This window comes from Dasypus novemcinctus, chromosome X (genome assembly GCF_030445035.2).
Source record: "Dasypus novemcinctus isolate mDasNov1 chromosome X, mDasNov1.1.hap2, whole genome shotgun sequence".
Taxonomy (NCBI): domain Eukaryota; kingdom Metazoa; phylum Chordata; class Mammalia; order Cingulata; family Dasypodidae; genus Dasypus; species Dasypus novemcinctus.
The window spans coordinates 17464798-17485260 of NC_080704.1; the positions used below are offsets into that span (position 1 = coordinate 17464798).

Here is a 20463-nt window from a genome sequence, read left to right on the forward strand (position 1 = left end):
AAATGGGAGGATTGCATCCAGCATCCATGTGGAATCTGAGCCTCCTCTTGACATAGAGGTGCAATGGACACAACCAATCCAATGTCCACATAGAAGAGGTGGCATTGGATTGGGAAAAGTGGACATGGTGGACGATGGGTATGGGGAAAGGCAGGAAGAGATGAGAGGTGGAGGCGTCTTTGGGACATGGAGCTGCCCTGGATGGTGCCTCAGAGGTAATCACCGGACATTGTAAATCCTCACAGGGCCCACTGGATGGAATGGAGGAGAGTATGGGCCATGATGTGGACCATTGTCTATGAGGTGCAGAGGTGCCCAAAGATGTACTTACCAAATCCAATGGATGTGTCATGATGATGGGAACGAGTGTTGTTGGGGGGGGGAGAGGGGGGGTGGGGGGGTGGGGTTGAATGGGACCTCACATATATATATATTTTTAATGTAATATTATTACAAAGTCAATAAAAAAAATAAAATAAAAAAATAAAATCAGCTGGAAGTATAGGCATATGTTTAATGGAATTAATTGCAAAGATTTTATATACTTAAAAATAGCCAGGATGACCAAACAAAGAAGAAAATAAGGATTTGATGGTGATGCCTCATGACTTCAGATGTGACCGTTTTAAAAAAATAAAATTGGCTTTAAATACTTGGGAGTTTTCTAATTACTCTTTGGATTCAAATGTCCATTTGAATTTAAAATCTGCCAAACCACCACCCGGATCCAGCAGCACCTGCATTCCAATCCAGCATGTACTTATTTGTAAGTGATGCTGGTCTGAATTGGCCTCCAGGAACACTGAGAGTCAGTAGAGACCTGGAATTCAGGAGACATGCCTTGCCCACAATGTCTTTCTGTGGCCCTGGCCAGTAACTGACCTGTGGGCCTTGGCGTCCACACCTGTAAACTCAGGGTGTGGCCAGGACACTCTGGCCTGAACACTCGCTGATTTCTTCCTGATTTTCTTTTTTTTTTTTTTTAATTTTATTGACTTTGTAATAATATTACATTAAAAATATATATGTGAGGTCCCATTCAACCCCCCCCCACACCCCCCCTCTCCCCCCCCAACAACACTCGTTCCCATCATCATGGCACATCCATTGGATTTGGTAAGTACATCTTTGGGCACCTCTGCACCTCATAGTCAATGGTCCACATCATGGCCCATACTCTCCCCCATTCCATCCAGTGGGCCCTGTGAGGATATACAATGTCCGGTGATTGCCTCTGAAGCACCATCCAGGGCAGCTCCATGTCCCAAAGACGCCTCCACCTCTCATCTCTTCCTGCCTTTCCCCATACCCATCAGCCACCATGTCCACTTTTCCCAATCCAATGCCACCTCTTCTATGTGGACATTGGATTGGTTGTGTCCATTGCACCTCTATGTCAAGAGGACGCTCAGATTCCACATGGATGCTGGATGCAATCCTCCCACTTTCAGTTGTAATCACTCTAACTTCCTGATTTTCTTAACTTGAAAGACCTCAGTCATATTTGCTCATGTAAACTCACATTCCCCCAGCCAGTCACACACCTATGGGCAGAGGTTGAGAAACAACTGCATTCCAAAGAAAGCAGCCCCTTGTTTTATCCGGAAATGATCACTAAACCCCAGAAGCCATCCATTCATACCTTTAGGAATAGGCTGGGAATGCTTTGCTCCTTGGTCCAATTTGAAGTCCAAATATAAGGTGGGTGTGCGAGTGTAAATCTTGGACTGAAAAGGAAAAGGAAATCATCAGCGTTTTTCCAAGAGTAAGGCTCTCCTTTACCTCACCCGGGCCCTTCTGTAATAGGCCTGGGGCCTAGCTCCCTTATTTTAAATTTAGCACTCATCAAATTAATTATTTAAATCAAACATTAATTTAATTAATATTTTAAAATCAAACACTAATTTAATGATGTGTTAAATCAACTGAAACAAAGGATGAATATTAAGTTAAAGCTGGGGGCCAGGTTGCCAATACAGCCCCTTCTAAAGGGTCTTGGTGTACAAGTTCACCCCCCTAGCTTTACAATATGGTTGAGAAACTAAACTCAGGCTGACAGCTGTCTGCCTACAGCCACTTCTCAAATATGGCTGGACGTGAATATTTTAAGCTGGCCAGCAGTTGTCCCGACTTTCTCAACTTCAGTCTTCCCTTGAAATGGTAGGTTATCTCACATCTACATGAATGTTTCTTTTCCAGGTCTCAAAAAAAGCTGTTTTCACTTTGAAATTCAAAAAGGTAGCCAATAAATATCGGTATTTTTTTTTCTTAGCCCTTTTGCCAAAAACGTAGCCCACCCCTGCTGGCTTGAAAAAGCTACAACTCAAAAATATAAGAAAAGCAAACTTGTATGGTACCTTCCATCATACACAGAGGCTTTGCTTCCATCGACAGTTAAGCAGAGAAAAGTAAGTGAGTCCTTGGCATGGAGCAAAATCCAAGGGCTTGTCACTGTTGCTGCAAACATTATGATGACTCACTGTTCATCACAACTCCCCTGTTCCTAGTCTTTTTGTAACTTAAAAGCACACACATTCAAATGAAAAAGCAGGTAACACCAAATTTGGCAAGGATGCGGAATAACCAGAATGTTTATACAGTGCTGGTGGGACTGAGATTTGGTACAGCTTTGGAAAACTGCTTGGCAGCATTGCAGTATGGACGAGTATAAGCATCACCTGTGGGTATATGATAACCTACAACCAACTCCGCGGTGTGTGCCAGATAGAAACGTGAACAAGACATGTATGAGGGAAGTGGATGTGGCTCAAGCCAATTGGGCTCCCATCTACCACGAAGGAGGTCCAGGGTTTGTTACCCAGGGCCTCCTGGTGAAGGCAAGCTGATCCACATGGTGAGCTGGCCAACGCGGAGTTCTGCCCTGCGCAGCAGTGCTGCCCTGCACAGGAGTGCCAGCCAACGCGGAGAGCTGATGCAGCAGGATGATGCAACAACAACAAAAAGGAAGGAAGGACAATAAGAGACTTAGCAAAAACCAGGCAGCCAAGGTGGCACAAGAGAAAGCTCACCTCTCTCCCATTCCGGAAGGTCCCAGGATCGGTTCCCAGAGCCACCTAATGAGAATACTAGCAGACACAGAAGAACACACAGTGAATGGACAGAGAGAGCAGACAATGGAGGGAGGGGGGGAGAAAGAAAGAAAGAAATCTTAAAAAAACCAAAAAGACACATACCAAGAATCTTGAGAGTGACGCTGTTGGGAACAGCCCCAAACTGGAAATATCCCAAATGCCCTCCAACAAAGACAGATGAATGACTTGTAACACATGCATACACAACGGAAGAATGAAGGAAACACAACTACACACAACAACTCAGATGAATCTCACAAGCTTAATACGGAGTGAATGATGGCAAACCCAGAACATCATCTGCTGTATGACTCCACTTCTATAAAATTCAAAACAAGGCAAAATTAATCTATCAGAATTAGTGTCAGAAGTCACAAAAGTGGTTACCTTGGAAAGGTTAATCACGGGAAGGGGGGATGGCAATATTCTTTGTCTTGACCCGGGAGCTGGTTTCATGGGTGTGTTCACTTGGTGAAAAGTCTTGGAACTGTACCCTCGATTTGTGGGCTTGTCTGTGTACAAGTTGTATTTCCATAAGCACGCCTGCTTTTGAAAACTCATACATGCAAACAGACAAAAAGAGAATTTGGAGCCCAGAATTTTTTATTCACCTTGACGAAGGTGTCATTTTACAGAAAATAATGACGTGAGCTCCATGAGGCATGGACCCACCTGCCTTCTTCGCCATGAATTCCCAAGGCCAGCCCACAGTGCCAATCGCACAGTTGATGTTCCATAAGTATTTGCTGAATGATGCTTTGTAATGGAAAATCCTGTGTATAATAATACACCTATTTATAGTACACATAGGGTCTTCATCCATATATTTATCAAGATGTTGCAAAATGCCTCTCAAGACAAGTGACTTTGGCGTGGTCAAAGTGTGTCTCTGTACATTCGATTTTGGAAGAGAGACTGTAAATCATGCTGGCTATAAAAGATTTTGTTTAAATTTCCTATGAAAGTCTCATGTGCTGAGGCCGTGGGCTTTAGAATAGTCTGGTAGGTGGTTTTACTTGGCTTTAAAGGTCAAGCTACATCAAGACAGCCCACCCCGCTGTGCAGACATAAATGAAACCAGAAACACCTGTGCCACCAAGTGCACCCTGAGGCCGGAGAGTCACACTCAACCTGAAGAGCCTGAAACATAAAAAAAAATAAGGGCAGCCCATGTGGGGGATGGGATCAGGTCCTCCAGGATCATTGTCTAAGGCACCATCTGGAAAGAGCCTGGTTTTGTCTGCTAAAATTACTTCCAGGGTAATCAAGGGTTAAACTTCATATAGTATCGGTTGACCCCTCTGCTTGGGAAATAGTTTGTTCTCTTCCAGACAAGAGGACCCCTGTTTGAGTTAAGCCTCTTTCCCAACCCCCACCTCAGGGCCAGACGCACTATCCCTGCCTACAGCAAGGCAATGAATCCCAAAGCGGTTCTTGGTTTAATTTTGACTAGCATTCTCCCAGAATGTTCTCATAAACATCATTTTGAACTGGAAACCAGGAGTCTTTGATGCTAGTGTACAGTGTTGCGTCCTGTGCTGATTAGCACAGCACTTGTCTTCTTCTGGGCTTAGTGGTCCACTCTGAAACCCGCCCCGGGGGGGGTGAGAGGGGGACTGAAATTCTGAGGTGGAGAATTACCGTTTTCATTTAGACTAGAACTGGACACAGGTGGGGAAGGGCAACTAAGGCTGTGAGGAGAGACTGGGGGCTGCTGGTTAACTCGGCCACCACCTGCTCCTCAGCCTCAGTCAGCATTCTTGCCCTCTGGCTGGTTCTTTTATTTCCTGCCTCCAGCTTCTATGTTGTCCAAAAAACACTAATCTACCTCTTTATGACTGGAACAGTACAGAGAGAGAGAGGGAGGGAATCTGTATTCATTTATATATTTAAGTATTTTTAAACAGACGCCCATGAGAGACCTTTATAATGCCACACCTATATCCTATTGTCTTACAATGTGAAAAGGGCTAAAGGGAAAATTTTTAATTCATTTTCAAGGTGTTTTTCACATCTACAGAATTCAGATTTCAGGATCCTTTTTTTTTTAAAATTGAAAATCAGGCCATTCAAAGTTTAAATTTAATACATTTCTTGAAAAAACAACTCCCTCAAAATCCAAAACAAACCTAAATGTATCTTATTCTGTTTTAATTAATCTACAATGAAAAAAAACTCAGTTTGGAAGCTGCTTTCATGAGTATGTGTATATGGCATATACACTCACTAATATATTTAATTTTTTTTGGAAAGGCAGGTAGGTTTTATATTTTAATTGTAATCATCCTGGGTAACTTTGTGGAAATAGCACATCTCGCTTATATTCAGTTATTTACCTTAAAAAAATGGTAACATCAGCCTCGAAGGCACTTTGAGCAAACCTGGATTTAATTTTTCTATCAAACACAATGCTGATTTGCAACCAGAAAGCAATATGGCCATTATATATTCTTTCCTGTGTTGTTTTCTGTTTTTATGTACACTATTAATAGCATAATAGTAGTAACTATTAATAGAGCTTCAAAATGGAGTGTAAATTTAAATAAACAAATCATTCTTTGGTTAAAACTTAGCTCTCAATGTACCTACAGCCACAGGACTAAAATTAATTGGTCCATAACAACTTAAGATAAAACACTCCTCCCTAGAATTCTGTTTCAGCATGGGCAGAAGGAATGCATTTGAATCCCATCAGTGAATTGTTTTCTTTCTCCTTTCTCTGTTGTGCTTTTTTGTTTTTTTGCGTTTTTTCTTCTTCTTTATTTTCTTTTAAATGTTACATTAAAAAAATATGAGGTCCTCATATACCCCCCTACCCCACTCACCCCCACCTCTCCCACATCAACAACCTCTTCCATCATTGCAGCACATCCACTGCACCTGGTGAATACATTTTGGAGAACCGCTGTACCACATGGACAGTGGTCCACATTGTAGTCCACACTCTCCCCCAGTCCACCCAGTGGGCCACGGCAGGACACACAATGTCCAGCATCCATCCCTGCAGCACCACCTAGGACAACTCCAAATCCTGAAAATGCCCCCACACCACATCTTTTCTTCCCTCTCCCTACCATCAGCAGCCACCGTGCCACCCTCTCCACATCAATATTACAATTTCTTCCTTTATAATCACACTAGTTCCCCAGCAGAACACCAATAAGTCCACTCTAATCCATACTCTATTCCTCCATCCTGTGGACCCTGGGATGGTTATGTCCAGTCCCCCTCTATATCAAGAGGGGCCTTAGATTCCACCTGGATGATGGATGCAATTCTCTTGCTTGCAGTTGTAGGCACGCTTGGCTCCCTGGTGTGGTGGTTGACCTTCTTGACCTCCCTGTTACTGGCTGGGTAAATCCAATAATCCAGAGGGTAGGAGTTGCAAGTCTACTGAGGCCCAGGGCCTGGCCATCACATGGACAGTTCAGAGATTCAGGTCTCCTGAGTATACACCAACCCCTGCGCCAACCACAGGTCCAATAAAAGTAACAGAAGAGGCATGTGTAGAAAGGTCATATCTGAGTCCAACTCCATCACACCCAGGAACACAAACTCCGAAGTAGGGCCAAATGACATGGCCCTGAACTCCAGAGCCATCTGCCATGACCATAGGACCTGTGGGTCTCTGCAGCCCTCAGGAGAACCAGCACCTGGGTTTCTCTCTACTTTGGCTGTCTCTGGTACCCTGCTGAGGCATGCATAAGCATCACCCCTCTGATGACCTCCCGACTCTTTTTGGAGACTCACAGCCATATAAACTCACTTGTCCTTTCCATTTCCCCCTTTTATGATTAATAGTACTAAGGCCCAAGGCCATCCGGCTTTTGTCTTTCTTCCCATCTCATAATTTTGGGTTAAGACAGTTTGGAACACTTTCCTTAACAGGTTTTAGTCCAAACTTGAAAAGCCTAGTGGCTTAAAAACGTATGGTTCAAATCTCATGCAGAGAAAGCTTCTAGAAGGTAAGTAACGTGACACTTCCTAAGAGGTTAAGGTAAATACTGGCTAACCTACAACAGGGGTGCTACCAGATCCAGGAAAGCCTTGTCTCTCTCTATAAATATGTCAGAAGTAAACCCTTAATAAGTCTCTGTCTCAGACACCACTCTACTAATGACCACAGAACAAGCACGACAACACATGGCCTACAAAACCACTTCTTTCCGAACCCCGGCTACCTTCAACTTATATCCTTCAAAGACTTCCCACTTACCCCGGCTTTTGGTAGGATATCCCTGTCAAGCTGGCTTTCTTCCTCTGCTTTTACTCATCAATATGATCTTAATTAGGGGACAAAATCACTCCCACCTGGAAGCCCTGTGGCTTAAAAACATATTCCCAAGAAAAGGAGAAGCGCCTGCTCTGTTGGTACGTATGAGTGCGGCAGAGGGCAAGTCTTTCATTTTGCCATGGCTCCCCTTTGTATAGGTAACTGCAGCGCATTTATCCCTGAAGGCTGCAGCTCTGACCACCCTGCTGGCCGTCCCTAAAAACAAGTGGCAGCGATTTGTAGTCACAGGTAGGAACAGTAATAAATGCTTTCACAATTCTTTTGGGGGACTATTTCGATAAACCATTTATGATTTAGTGATCTTCTTTGCAACAAATGCATACAAGGTCTTCATCCTACTATACGTTGCTTAAGCAAATTACTCTAACCGTACACCCAACAAGTGCCAGTCCTCCACATCCTGTAAGAGAAGGAAACAGCATTTCTGTTCGTGGACCCCAGTCCTTACATGGGACCAGACCCCTATTGTTGGGCATTATGCTTTATGTTTTTGTGCATCATCACTGACTTTTGATGAATTCCTCTGCACGTAAATCTCTGACCACCTTTCTAGCACTTTCCTGCAAAGTGAAATTATGTCTAAAACAGGGGTTCTTAACCAGGGATCCATGGACCCCAAAGATTTCATGGGGTCCGTGAGCTTGAATTGAAAAAAATCAACTCATTATCTTTATTTTCTTGGATCTCTAACTGAACTTTAGCATTTCCTCCACTTATAAATGTATGCAATAAATAAATTACAGTACTATTCATTCACCTGACTGGTAAAGGAGTCTGTAGAACAAAAATGGTTAAGAACCCTGCTCTGCAAGGTCTGGCCATTTTGAAGACTCTTGAAGTAACTGTTCATGGTGAAATGCAATGTGGCCAAAAGCAATTTAACCAAAAGCAAACTGGTCAGCTGGATCATCTGGTTTAAACAGTGACGTTGCTAAAATGGTCTACTGCCAGGCACAGGTTTTTGCTGAGCCCCAGGGCAGTTTTTCAACTCTTTATGGGCTCCAAAAATTGGGGGCTTGTTTTCCAAATAATCCCTTATTGTTAGAAATACAACTCATTCCAACAAATCCCCTATTGTTGGACGTTGAGTTTTTGTTGTTGTTGTTCTTTGGTATTTCCTTGTACTGAACATGAAGAGAAGGATTGTTGCTAAAAAGGACTGTGCCTGAAAATCTTTGGGAAAAATGGACAAAAGAAAAAGGATAAAAGCTGAACATTTGGGGGGGGAGCTTAAAAGCACCACCTCTATAGTAGAAACACCAATATTTGCAATACCAGTCTCTAATAATATTTGCCTGTGAACAAATCACCATTTTGGTCAATTGTTATACTATCTGACTTACTTTCATCCAAACTGCTTTTGACCAAATCACTTGGTATTCACCTCTAAAGTTTGCATCTCATGAAAATGTTAGTTATTTTTTAAAAATCTCAGCAAACTTTAATAAGCATCAGTTGGTATGTCCCTACTCTTTTAATATGACTATGAGTTTGGGTGATATTTAAATTATTATTATTAATTTAACACATACTATTAAATACTATCGATATAATAATAATAAGCTTAATATATACATGTTTGATATATACCAGGCACTATTCTCAGTCCTTTGTGTGTATAATTAGGCTACTTGCATTTCTTTTCTTTTTTTTTTTTCCATTGTGGGTTTTTTCTTTATTAGAGAAGTCATGGTTTTACAGAACAATTATGCATAAAATACAGGATTCCCATACACCACCCCACCACCAAGACCTTGTGGAACATTTGTTACAATTGATGATAGCACATTTTCATAATTGTACTATTAATTAAAGTCCATGGTTTAACTTATGGTTCACTGTGCAGTGTAGGTCCATGGATTTTTTAAAAATTCAGTTACTATGTGAACAATCTTACATTTCCTCTTTTAATCATACTCAGATATATATTTCAGTGCTGTTAATTTCATCCACAATGTTGAATGCCTTCCTTTACAAAACATTTCCATCATTCCAAATAGGAAGCCTGTACTTTTTAAGCCCTAACTTCCCATTCCCTTTCTGCACTCCATTCCCTTGTGATTCCATGAGTTTGCTTATTTATTTCAAATCAGTAAGATATAAAATATTTGTCTGTGTCTGGTTCTTTCATTCAACATGATGTTTTCAAGGTTCATCCCTGTTTTCGCATGCACCAGGACTTCATTCCTTTTTATGGCTGAATAATAGTCCATTGTATGAATATATCACATTTTATTTATCCATTCACCAGATGATGGACACGTGGGTTGCTTTCACCCTTTGGCAATTGTGAATCATGCCACAATGAACATTGTTGTGCAAATATCCATTCGCCTCTCTGCTTTCAATTTTTTTTGGTATTTACCTATTAGTGGGATTAATGGGTCATATGGTAGTTCTATGCGTAGTTTTCTGAGGAACCATCAAACTGAATTCTATAGCAGTTGTAGCGGCATTTAATATTGCCACCAGCAATGAATGAGTGTACCTACTTCTCTGCATCCTTTCCAACACCTGTAATTTTTCAGTTTTTAGTAGTAGCTATTTGAATGGGTGTGAAATGGTATCTTGTTAGGGTTTTGATTTGGATTTCCCTGATGGCTAATGATATTGAGCATCTTTTCATGGGCTTTCTGGCCATTTGTCTATCTTCTTTGGAGAGATGTTTATTCAAGTCTTTTGCCCATTTTAAAATTGGGTTGTTCATCTTTTTGTTGTTAAATTGAAGGATTTCTTTATATATTCTTGATAGTAAACCTTTATCAGATATGCAGTTTCCAAATATTTTCTTCCATTGTGCAGACTGACATTTTACTTTCATGATAAAGTCCATTGAGGCACAAAAGTTTATAATTTGGATGAGGTCCCATTTATCTATTTTTTCTTTTGGTATTTGTGCTTTGGGTGTGAAGTCTAAGACCATTCCTTAGACAAACATTTCTTTTAAAATAAACTAGTGGTTCATTAATCTATTTGAACTGTCATTGATTGATTGATTAATTCCCTCCTTCAACAATTATTGATTGAGAGCCTATTATTTGCCAGTCATTGGATATGCATGTCGGTGGATAACAGACTTGCTCAGCCTTTGTGCAGTTTACTTTCTAGTGAGGAAGACAATTAAATTAACAAATGAAACATAAAATTATGCATGCTACAAAAGAAATACATAGGGTACAAAAAGACAATAAAATGGGGGTGGGGTAATGTACATAGATATGGAGGGCCTCTCTGGGGAGATGAGATTGAAGTGGAGGCTGGAATGAGAAGAATTGGGGATCAGAAGTTTCTGGGCAGTAAAAGGAGCATAGTATGTGCAAAGGCCTTGAAGCAGTAAAGAGCTTAAGAGTATCAGTAACCAAGAGGAGAGCAATATGGCGGACACAAAGTGATTGCTACAAGGGAGAATGGCATGAGATGAGTTTAGAGAATTAGGAGAGACCCAATCAGGTGTAGGTCATAGTCAGGCATGTAGAATTTCTTTAAAGTACAACAGGAATGCACTGAAGAATCTGAAGCAGCAGAGTGACTGGATTCAGTCTTTATTGTAAAGAGATGGCTTGAGCTGCTGTATGGAAGACTGGAGGGGAGTACAAATAGAAGTGAAAAGTCCCCTAAAGAGGATGCTGCAGTTGCAATGGTCCAGGCCGAGTCTGAGCAGAGGATGGGAAGAGAAGCAGATGAACTTGAAACATATTTTGGAACTAGAAAGGCTTTGCCGAAGGCCTGGATGTGAGGGTCTGTTTATAATCAAGGCAGTGGGGGGGGGGGGCAAGAGTTCAATTTCTGCTCTTTTAAATTGACATGCCTGGGAACCAGGCAAATGGAGATGTCAAGCAGGAAGCTGAATATATGAGTGTCCACAGAGTTCAGAGGTGAGGCTCGTGGTCTGGGTATAAATGTGGGAGTTGTCAGCCTATAAATGGTACCTACAGCCATAAGATGGATGCTGTCCCCTTCAGAGAGGATGGTCAATAGAAGAGAAAAGGACTCAGGACTGAGATTCAGGAAACTCAGGTGTTTAGGAGTCTAGTAGAAGAAAAGATACCTACCTACAAAAGGAAGCTGAGAAGGAGCAACCAGACACCAGAATGTATTCTCCAAAAGGTGAGGAAAAGGGAAGTGCATGTGGAGAAAGAGGAAATCGCCAAGCCAAGGAGAAAAAGAGCTGACAGGAGGAAAGGAAAAAAGACTTCTGGGTTTGGCACCATGGAAGTAAGTGGTGACCCGTTCCACTGGACCAGTGGGGATGGATGCCAGGTTGGCAGCATACAGAGGGTGGGCCAAGTGGATATAACCTATGTAGGCCAATTTTCTGTGAATAATGGCTCTGAGAGGAGGCAGAGAATTGGGGCTGTGGACTCAAGGGACTTTGGTGCATGTCTTATCAATCTGTACGAGTGTTTTTTTTAAAATTTAATTAAAGCTGTTAGCCCTTAGTAATACTTGTAAAATTCTCCCAGGTTGTTTTTGGCCTTTACTTTCATTTATGGAATTTCTGACATGGGTCAGATATATCAATCTTTGCCTTCAGTGCTTTTAAACTTAAAAAGAATATTTTTTCCCATCCAAAGATTGTGTAAATGTCTGCCTATATATTTTTCTTGTTCAAAAATTTTAACATTTGATTCTTTAATATATGTAGAAATAATTTTGCTGTGAGATCAAGAGCTAAATGGATTTCTTTTTATAAATAGCAAATCAATTTTCCCAGTTCCACTTGCTCAGTTATTCTCCCCTTCTCCCCAACTGGAGATCATCTTTTTGATCATTATGATGTTAGCACATATAATTGGCTCTATTTCAGGTAGGTTGTCTTTCTGACCATCACAAGGAAGATCCTTAATGAGGGAAAACCAGGTATCCACCTCACTAACTCGCTCAGGAGCCCCATCTAATAGAGGAAGATCTATTTAGGAAGTTCATGTTGTCATCCCCCACAAGGTTACTCAATCATCTCATTTTCCTTCCACCACCTTCTCACTGTCATGGTCTGCTGGAATCTGCCTTGGGTAAGAAAACGCATCAGCACAGACCCATTCTCTCCATCCCTTGTACCTCCCCATGCTCTCAAGAAAATCACGGCCAGTTCCTATGGCCCCTGGGTGGGGGAACACACCCTCCCCTTTACTCCTGGAGATTTTTAAGATCTAATATGGCAGTAGATCTGCCATATTAAAGCAACCTTCCCATCCTCACTGGGTAGAAGAGATTATTGCTCTTCAACAAAATGTCTTCTGCCCCTAATCCAAAGCCCTCTGATTGCTGAATTCTTGATTATTTTAAACAACTCTGACAAGGAGTGGGGGAGACTAGTTTCTATCCTCAGTGCCAAAGGTATCGTGGGAAGGATTAAAATCTGAAATCATATTTTGACATATACATGAAGTGCTATACAAAGAGAAGACAAGGAACGCTTAGGCAAAACGCCAATAACACCGTATAGGGTAAGAGTTAAGAGTAGCCAGAAAACATTCCCAGCTATTATTTGAACATGAAGGATGACAGAAAATCTTGTGCATCAAGCTGTCCAGCTGACCAAGAATTTTGGAAGTAGCCAAATTATACGATAGTCTACTCTCTACAGCATCCTTTTTCAAGTAGTCCTTTAATCAACAGTAATCTTCTATTTCCTTGTCTTTTCATTGTGTGTGTGTGTGGGGGGGGGTAACAAAGAGAGACAGGCAAAAGTGAAGGGAGTAAAGATGTTGTCAGAATTCAGTCCTGAAATTTAATCAGACATGTTAGTTGTGAAATTGGACTTGGATTTAGTCACTGTCTGAGTCAGCATCCTTGCCTGAAGTTGGGTTACAGATGTTGTTCTCAATTTTTGTTTTTGAAAATTAAAGCCAGAGAAAGAAACAAATGCCGATCTCTTGTGTGAACAATTGATCCATAACCTTATAAAGGCAATGGCACAAGAAAACCATAAATGCCCCCCTAATATGCCGACAAGGGGCCAACCTAGCCCTTAGCTCCCATCCAGGGGTAATGTGCTCCAAGGTTGAGTCAGAAAATCTATTAATTGATACCAGAATATTCCTTACAGGGCTGTATAACATTTTCCATCCCTATTAGTTGCATTTGGTATTTACTAGGATGTTTTTTGCAAGAAAATGCATGAAGATGTAATGTAGGAAACTATTTAGCAAAGATAAGATTTTATAACACTCTGGGGACCAATACATTCACATAGATATAACCTTCATTTTTGTGATTGGGGGGAATTTATTATGGCACAGGGCTTCTCTTAGGTGATAGTTTATAAAATGTTCTAACATGACAAGACAGGGGTGTCTGCTTGTACAGATACGTGACCAAAGGTAAGCTTTCAGTCCAGAAAGAGAGATGTTCATTTTGAAGCTTTCTTCCATGGAAAGGAGCTAAGGTTCTCCCCAAATGGAGAGACCAATCTAGCAAGTTTATGTACAAGGGTTGAATGGTGTGGTTAGGCAAAGGTAATGTACAAATAAAATGGGGCAAAAGTCAGGAAAACTGAGTTTGGATCCAGGCTCCTTCCACAATGAGCTGTGTGACCATGGGAAAGGCTCTTTGCCTGTCTGGGTTGCAGCTTTCTCATGTACAAAGTGATGGAGCTGAAGACGTTATCTCTGACATCTACTGCTGCTTGACATTCTGATTCAAAGGGAAGGGCCAGAAGGAAAATGAAGAGCAGGCCTTGGTTGGCCTTGGAAAGCATTTCATAAGTCAGGAATTCTAGACTCTGGGCTGTTCGGAGAACTTCATTCACATCCTAATACTCCATTAGGGCATGGGAAGAGGTGAGTGAATGCAAAGTTTCCTGCCATAGGTGGTGGTATGTCACCTCCTCAGAGGCTGCCTGAAGGGGACAGGTGACACAATCCAGAAGAGCAGGGCATTAGCCCTTCAAGGGGCAAATGCTGAGCAAAGAGAGATGGGAAATGGGGGAATGACAGAAAACCTTTCTTCCTCCATTACAGAGTTCTGAGGTGCAGGGCTCTTTACAGTCTGTCTGGTGATGTCATGCGTGGCCAAGCCCGCTGTCTCACTTCCCTTCTCCTTCACTCTCACTGGCCTGAGAGTGCACGTAATGCTTGCCTCAGGCTCTGTTTTCCCAGAAAGCCCAAGTGAAATCAGGATTCATCTAACTGACAGAGGTAAAACACTCAGAACGGTACTGTCCAATACAGTTGCCACTAGCCACAGGTGGCTGCTGAGCATGTGAAGTGTCACTGCTAGCTCGAAAGGAGATGTGAGGTAAGTGTAAAATGCACACCAGATTTCAAAGACTTAGTACAAAAATAAGGAATGTAAAATATCTAACAGTGTTTTATATTGACTGCATGTTGAAATGTTAACATTTTGGTTAAATAAAATGCTTTTATTATTTTTTATTTATGTTTTCACTTTTTAAAAGGGGTCTACTATTAAGTTTTAAATGTTACTTGTATTAGTTTTGACTTAGCTATGATGCAGAACATAGTACCTAGGAAGCACACAAAAGATGTTAGTTATTTCCATTCCCTTTTCCAGAAAGGTCTACAGATTTGCTGTCAATAAAGGTAATGAAGGAGCAGAAAAGAGGAAACAGAGAAGGGAAAAGGGCACAAAAGTTTATTAGTACCCTCTGTTGCTGGGCATGTGATATACAAATAATTTAAAGACTATGTATTTTTATCCCCATTTGGCAGATGAAGAAAATAAGGCTCAAAAAACAATTTTCCTATGGTCACAGAGGTATTAAATGGCAGAGTTGAGCTTTGAACCAAGGTCTGCTTGACAACACAATCCATACTCTTTTCCATCTATTATACTGTCAATAGATTGACCCTCTAATTGGTACAGTTTCAATAACATGACAGGGAGGATTCTTGGCATATTAGGGGTTCCTAGAATCCCATAAAATTGCTGATACTAGAGGTCACCTCCACCACTGAAATTAAAAGCTGGTGCTGGATACAAATCTCTCTTTCTCCCTCTCCCTCTCCTTCTCTCATCTGACCTTGGGTGCATGCAATTGAAATGGTCATACGCCATGGTCCATGGCACACAGTCATCCTAAATCATGAGACCCCCTCTTGTTTTATTGTATTTTTGTCCCCAGTCACTCCCAATTTCAACCCCATCTCCCCCCAATGGCTCCAAAGTAAGCATGCATAGTGGACATTCTTCCCATCTAACTTTGGAATGTTTATTTAGATATATAGGTGTCCCTGAAAAATAAGCAGCATTGTACGTTGAACTGCCTCCTCATTCTGATTTATTCCACATTATTTCCTGAGATTGAATCATATAACTATTAATAAATCTTTCCATGACTTCTGACAGCAACATCAGATCATCTCAGGTGTAATCACCACCTTTTACTTACCCATCCCCTAAGGAGTGAACACCTTCATCATCTCTGACTCATTTCTCCCACCCAGGATGCTGGGAGAATCACAGTCATCTGTCTGCTTGGGGATGTTTTACATAAGTACCCAGAAGTGGAGTTGCTGGGATATAGGCTATATGAAGAGTTAATTTTGCTAAGAAATGCCAGCTTGCTCTCCACAAGAAATACAGATACACCAACCCTGCAGGAATGAGGTTTCCATTTCTTTTCATCCTCATCAGCACTTAATAATACCCGACTTTCTAATTTTTGACAACCCGATGGCTATCAAGTGTTAGCAGATGATTTAAATTTACATTTCTCTGCATATTGGTGAGAACAGCTCCCTGTATTCATATGAGCCATCCATGGAAGGGCAAGAATTTTCTCAAGAACAAGTGTCTGGAGCTGCCACCAACACAAGCATCTGATGCTTCACCTCAGAGGGTGCAGACAATATGGCTACAGGGTTTGGTCCTCCCAGACATGTAAATGCTCTTGACTGACTTTTCTGCAGATACCTGCTCTAGGGCTTAGACATTTGTTTGTGCAATGCAATTTCACAGATCCAGAGCTGTTATTGTGATAAATGTGTCTCCTATTACCTTTTTGGACTATTTTTTAGAGTGAGATAAATGATATTTGGGGTTGAATGAATTCATCTTTGGCAGTCTTAATGGAGCCATATGCAGTCCAGGTGAGGGATCTCTTCCCCTCCCCTCTCTTTCTCTTCTCTCCTCTTTCCCCTTTCTCTTTCTCTAGAATGGCTTGCCCTCTGGACATAAAGGTTCTTCTCTTCTTCTACCATGTGGAAATAAGCCTGTTCCTGAAGGGAAAGCCTGCAAATGTCCAGCTCTGCCTGGAAATGTTTAATAAAGTTAGGGGAGTATTATAAGAAGACCCAAAGGTCTCAGATACAAGCCATGTGCTCTTATCTGTATTTTACTGGTGATAAAGATGATATTTTGATCCCCATCTGGCAACAACTCAGTCTACTTCTCAATTTGTTCTGAACTTTGAAGGTGAAGAGAGGAATATTATATTACTATTTTGGCCTCCTCCTCCACCTCCACTCCCTACATTTGGCTTCTACCCAATTCTTAACCCACTTCAATGTATTGGTCTTCTCTTGTCTAGCTGACAGACTCTGGCAGTTAAAACCTATGAAGACATTTAATGCCAGTCAATAGGAACTCTCACTCAAAACTTCTCTTGGACAAATAAATAACAGATGACTTCAAATCCATATCCAATACTGCAAAAATCCACCAGCCAAGTCCAAGTGGCTGCATACGCAGAGACACTCAAAGTCTCCCATGGGAGATAATGATGTTGGTGGGGCCTGACTCAGGATAAGCAGAGCTGCTATGGCTGGAAGTGGAGGATGATGGGAAAAGAACTATCCAGGATGACTCAATAGGCAGAAATTCTAATTGGTGGTGGTGGAAGTGAGTCTCAAGGAAACTCTCTCATGGAAGAAGGGTGGAAAGGCACAGAGACCAGTGTTAAAGAAACCAAGATGGAGAAGGAAAGGTGTCAGTGGCCTCTTCTTCCTGTTTTCACAGCCTGGCTCTCCCTCTCTCTTGTAATTAAAGAATAGCAAAAGGGGGAGAAGTCAGCATTGTCTTTGAGGCCTAAAGATGAAAGGAAAATGACCACAGGCAAGTGTTTGAAGGTGGTGGGTTAAAAAAAAAAAAGCCTTACTCTGGATTTCAAAATAGGTTCCTTTAAAAGGATGCATTTAAATTTTTCCAATTGCTATTTGTTGGACCAAGAAAGAAAAATTATGGCCATCATGGTCTTTCCACAATGTTATGAAGGGTCTTCTAATATGGAATCAAAAGAGGGCAGGAGGGCTTGGGTTTCATGAAAAAGACAAAAGAGAATCAAATTGAAAAGTTAAATGAGAGAGAGAGAGAGAGAGAGAGAGAAAGAAATGCACATTTCTAGAAGAAAATGTACAGGGGAAAGATAACTTGTCCAGTTTTCATGCTTAAGGAAATGAACATATGTTTTGTGGGCTGTCTCAAAGCGTTGATTTCTACATCACCACACAGTTTCACACGTCTGTGCACAAACTCCTTTCTTTGCTCATGTCTTCTCTGTACTATGTAGACTCTGCCATCTTGCAGATTGGGTTGGGCCTCCTCCTCTGCCCTCCCATAAAGTCGCCATGTTGACTAGTCTGACGAGTCACCACCTCACACTCAGGATACCAGCTCACGTGTGTGCCCCTTCCATTTTGCCCTTGCAGCTCCCTGCCTCCTTCACCACTGTATCTGCACAGTACTTGGCACAGAGTCAGCCTTGGTACAAGTCTGCTGAGTGCGAGTGAACTTCAAGGGAGTGGGTTCCTTCCTGGGAATTCCTTCCAATTCCCCAAAGTCCAGCCGGAAGCCCTCCCAGGAATGGCAGGTCCTGACAGTTTCCCCGGCCCATTATGCTAAGACAAGGTAAAACTAAACAGCCTGTAGGTGTGCAATACATGGGGAAAAGGATTCCCTGTGGTTTTAAGACCCCAACATGATATTTCACAAGTGATTTTTAGCCGACTGAAATTCTTGGGTATCTTGGAGTTACCTAGACCTGGCCACAGGAGCAGAATGCTCCATAATGGTTCAAGGAATCAGAATTATGCTGCTTGTGCTCATCACGTGTAGGGTGGTTTTGGTGAAATCATTCCAGAACTACATGATCTGAGTTTTGGTGAAGATTAAGTACTATGTTCGCAGCTATCAGCAACATAGCTTTCTAGAAGATGGTACCATTTTTTTAGAACATGGACATCCACCCAGATTCATTGCTGCAAGAGCCCAGCTTTGAATGCGACATGCACGAGTCTAAAGGTAAGTCTCTGAAGCACTCCTACATTTTTTTTCCTGTGGTTAGAAGGGATATATAATGTATTCCTGGGGACAGATTTATCACATCCTGAAAGGACTGGCCCTGACAGCCACAGAAGTGATTACCATGATATGTAAAAGGGCCCGGGCCCCTCACCTTTACTGAAGGTGACAGCTGGGTCTTTATTGCTTTCATTATGTTCTCAGTCTAAATTTCCCTGCTAATTTATAAATCTTATTACTAGGGCTGAGGATGTAAGCATGGTCAGATGCCACTTCTGATTTATAAGTGTACCAATCCATTCTCCACTGACCAGCAGAAGAGGGCTGGACACTGCTGGAATGTACTAGCTAGGTGACTAGGTCAGCAGGGACATCTTGAAAGAATAAGAACATCTTATACCTTCGATGGCCACCAAGAATGGTATTCACGGGGTGAGCAGGTTGCCCTGGGCAAACGCACCCTATTGTACAGCTGGGTTGAGCAGAGGCTGACCGCTGTTTATTTGAACATTCCGAACTGCCCATGAAGTGCCAGCTATGGCCGCTGACCACAGGATAATTCTGCCACAAGTTCCTTGAAGCTGTTGGGTGCGTTTCTTTGGTGTCCTCCTATTTCCTAAACAAGATGGGCAGGTTCTAGCGGTGCCCAGTCTCAACACTGAATCAGAGCCAAGTTTGAGACACTGGTCTGTGGACTGATGCTGCGCCTCTGCTCAGGTTCGCTGTTCTGTGCTGGGCAGGCCCTATAAAATGAACTGCTTTGTGAAGTGAGCCCAACAAGGACTGCTCGCTCGAGGCCTGCTGGGGGCCACACCCCACCTGAACCTCAAGCCTCTTATTTAAAATCCTGGGAAAGAGGACGCAAAAATAGTCAGACAAGCAAGGTTGGCCTTGGCAAAACTTAGGAGGGGACAAACTGTCTCAGGTTTCCCTCTGTCCCCATCATTTCCTTTGCCCCTGTTGCAACCTCACCAGCCATCTGGTTGCCGTGAGCACGCCCACTGTGATCCCAAAGAGTGACCCCACTCCCACTCCCCAAGCCTTTCATGCAAAACATTACAGCGCACGAGCCAGGCCCACCTCTCTTTTCTTTCTTTCCCTCTCCTCTTCCACCCCAGCAGAGTTCATCCTGCCTCCTCTGAGCTACCAGGGGACTTGCACATGCTGCTGTTTCAGCATTTCTTGTATCACAGGATAGTTCTGATGCTTGCTGGCTTCTGCCCCCGGCCAGACTGTGGCCGTTTTTTTTTTGAGGACAGAGGTAGTATCTTATTCACATCATGTCTCCAGAGCACAGCAAGATATGCCCGTGGGAGATACCTAATGACTGATGAATAAAGGTCAGAGAGAAATGGGACAGGTACATTAAATGATCATTGCCAGTCCCCAAAGCTCATCAGTTGTGGCCCTGGGCAGAAGTCGAGATGCTTGCTGGCTGGGGCAGCTGGAAAGGCTTCACCGAGGAGAGGGGTCTGGGCTGGGCCTTGGTGAATGGGAGCAAGGAGCCGAAGATAGTGACATATCCTGTCCCCAAATGCTCTGGCTTCCTCCTTGCTCTGTGACGTAGGACAGAGGGAGACCAGGAAGCTTTCTCCCTCAAGCCGATATCCTGCCCCCCGCCATCCCCACCCAATAAATGTCACTCATTTCAGGTCTCAAAAGGAAATTCAGCCAGAAGTCATTTGGGTGATCATGAATTCCTTGGGTGGGGCTTCTCTTAGTATTCCTCAGAGCACCTAATTAAACATGGACTAAAAAGAAAAATCAATAGAAAGGAAAACAAGTGGAAAATGGGACTGCTATCAGAAAGAAACAAAAGCATATCACCAAATCTTGGGATTCCTAACTAAAATGATCAAACCATGTTAAGTTTCT

At 42.3% G+C, this 20463-nt stretch overlaps 1 protein-coding gene across 2 annotated transcripts in view; it reads right to left on the minus strand.

The window, feature by feature from the left end:
- Positions 1-20463, minus strand: part of PIR (pirin) — an 87846-nt gene that overhangs the window by 30999 nt on the left and 36384 nt on the right. For both annotated transcript variants that reach the window (XM_004449063.5, XM_004449064.4), the window contains exon 6: positions 1643-1727. In XM_004449063.5, the coding sequence (XP_004449120.1) occupies positions 1643-1727 (85 nt within the window). The remainder of the gene's footprint in view (positions 1-1642; positions 1728-20463) is intronic.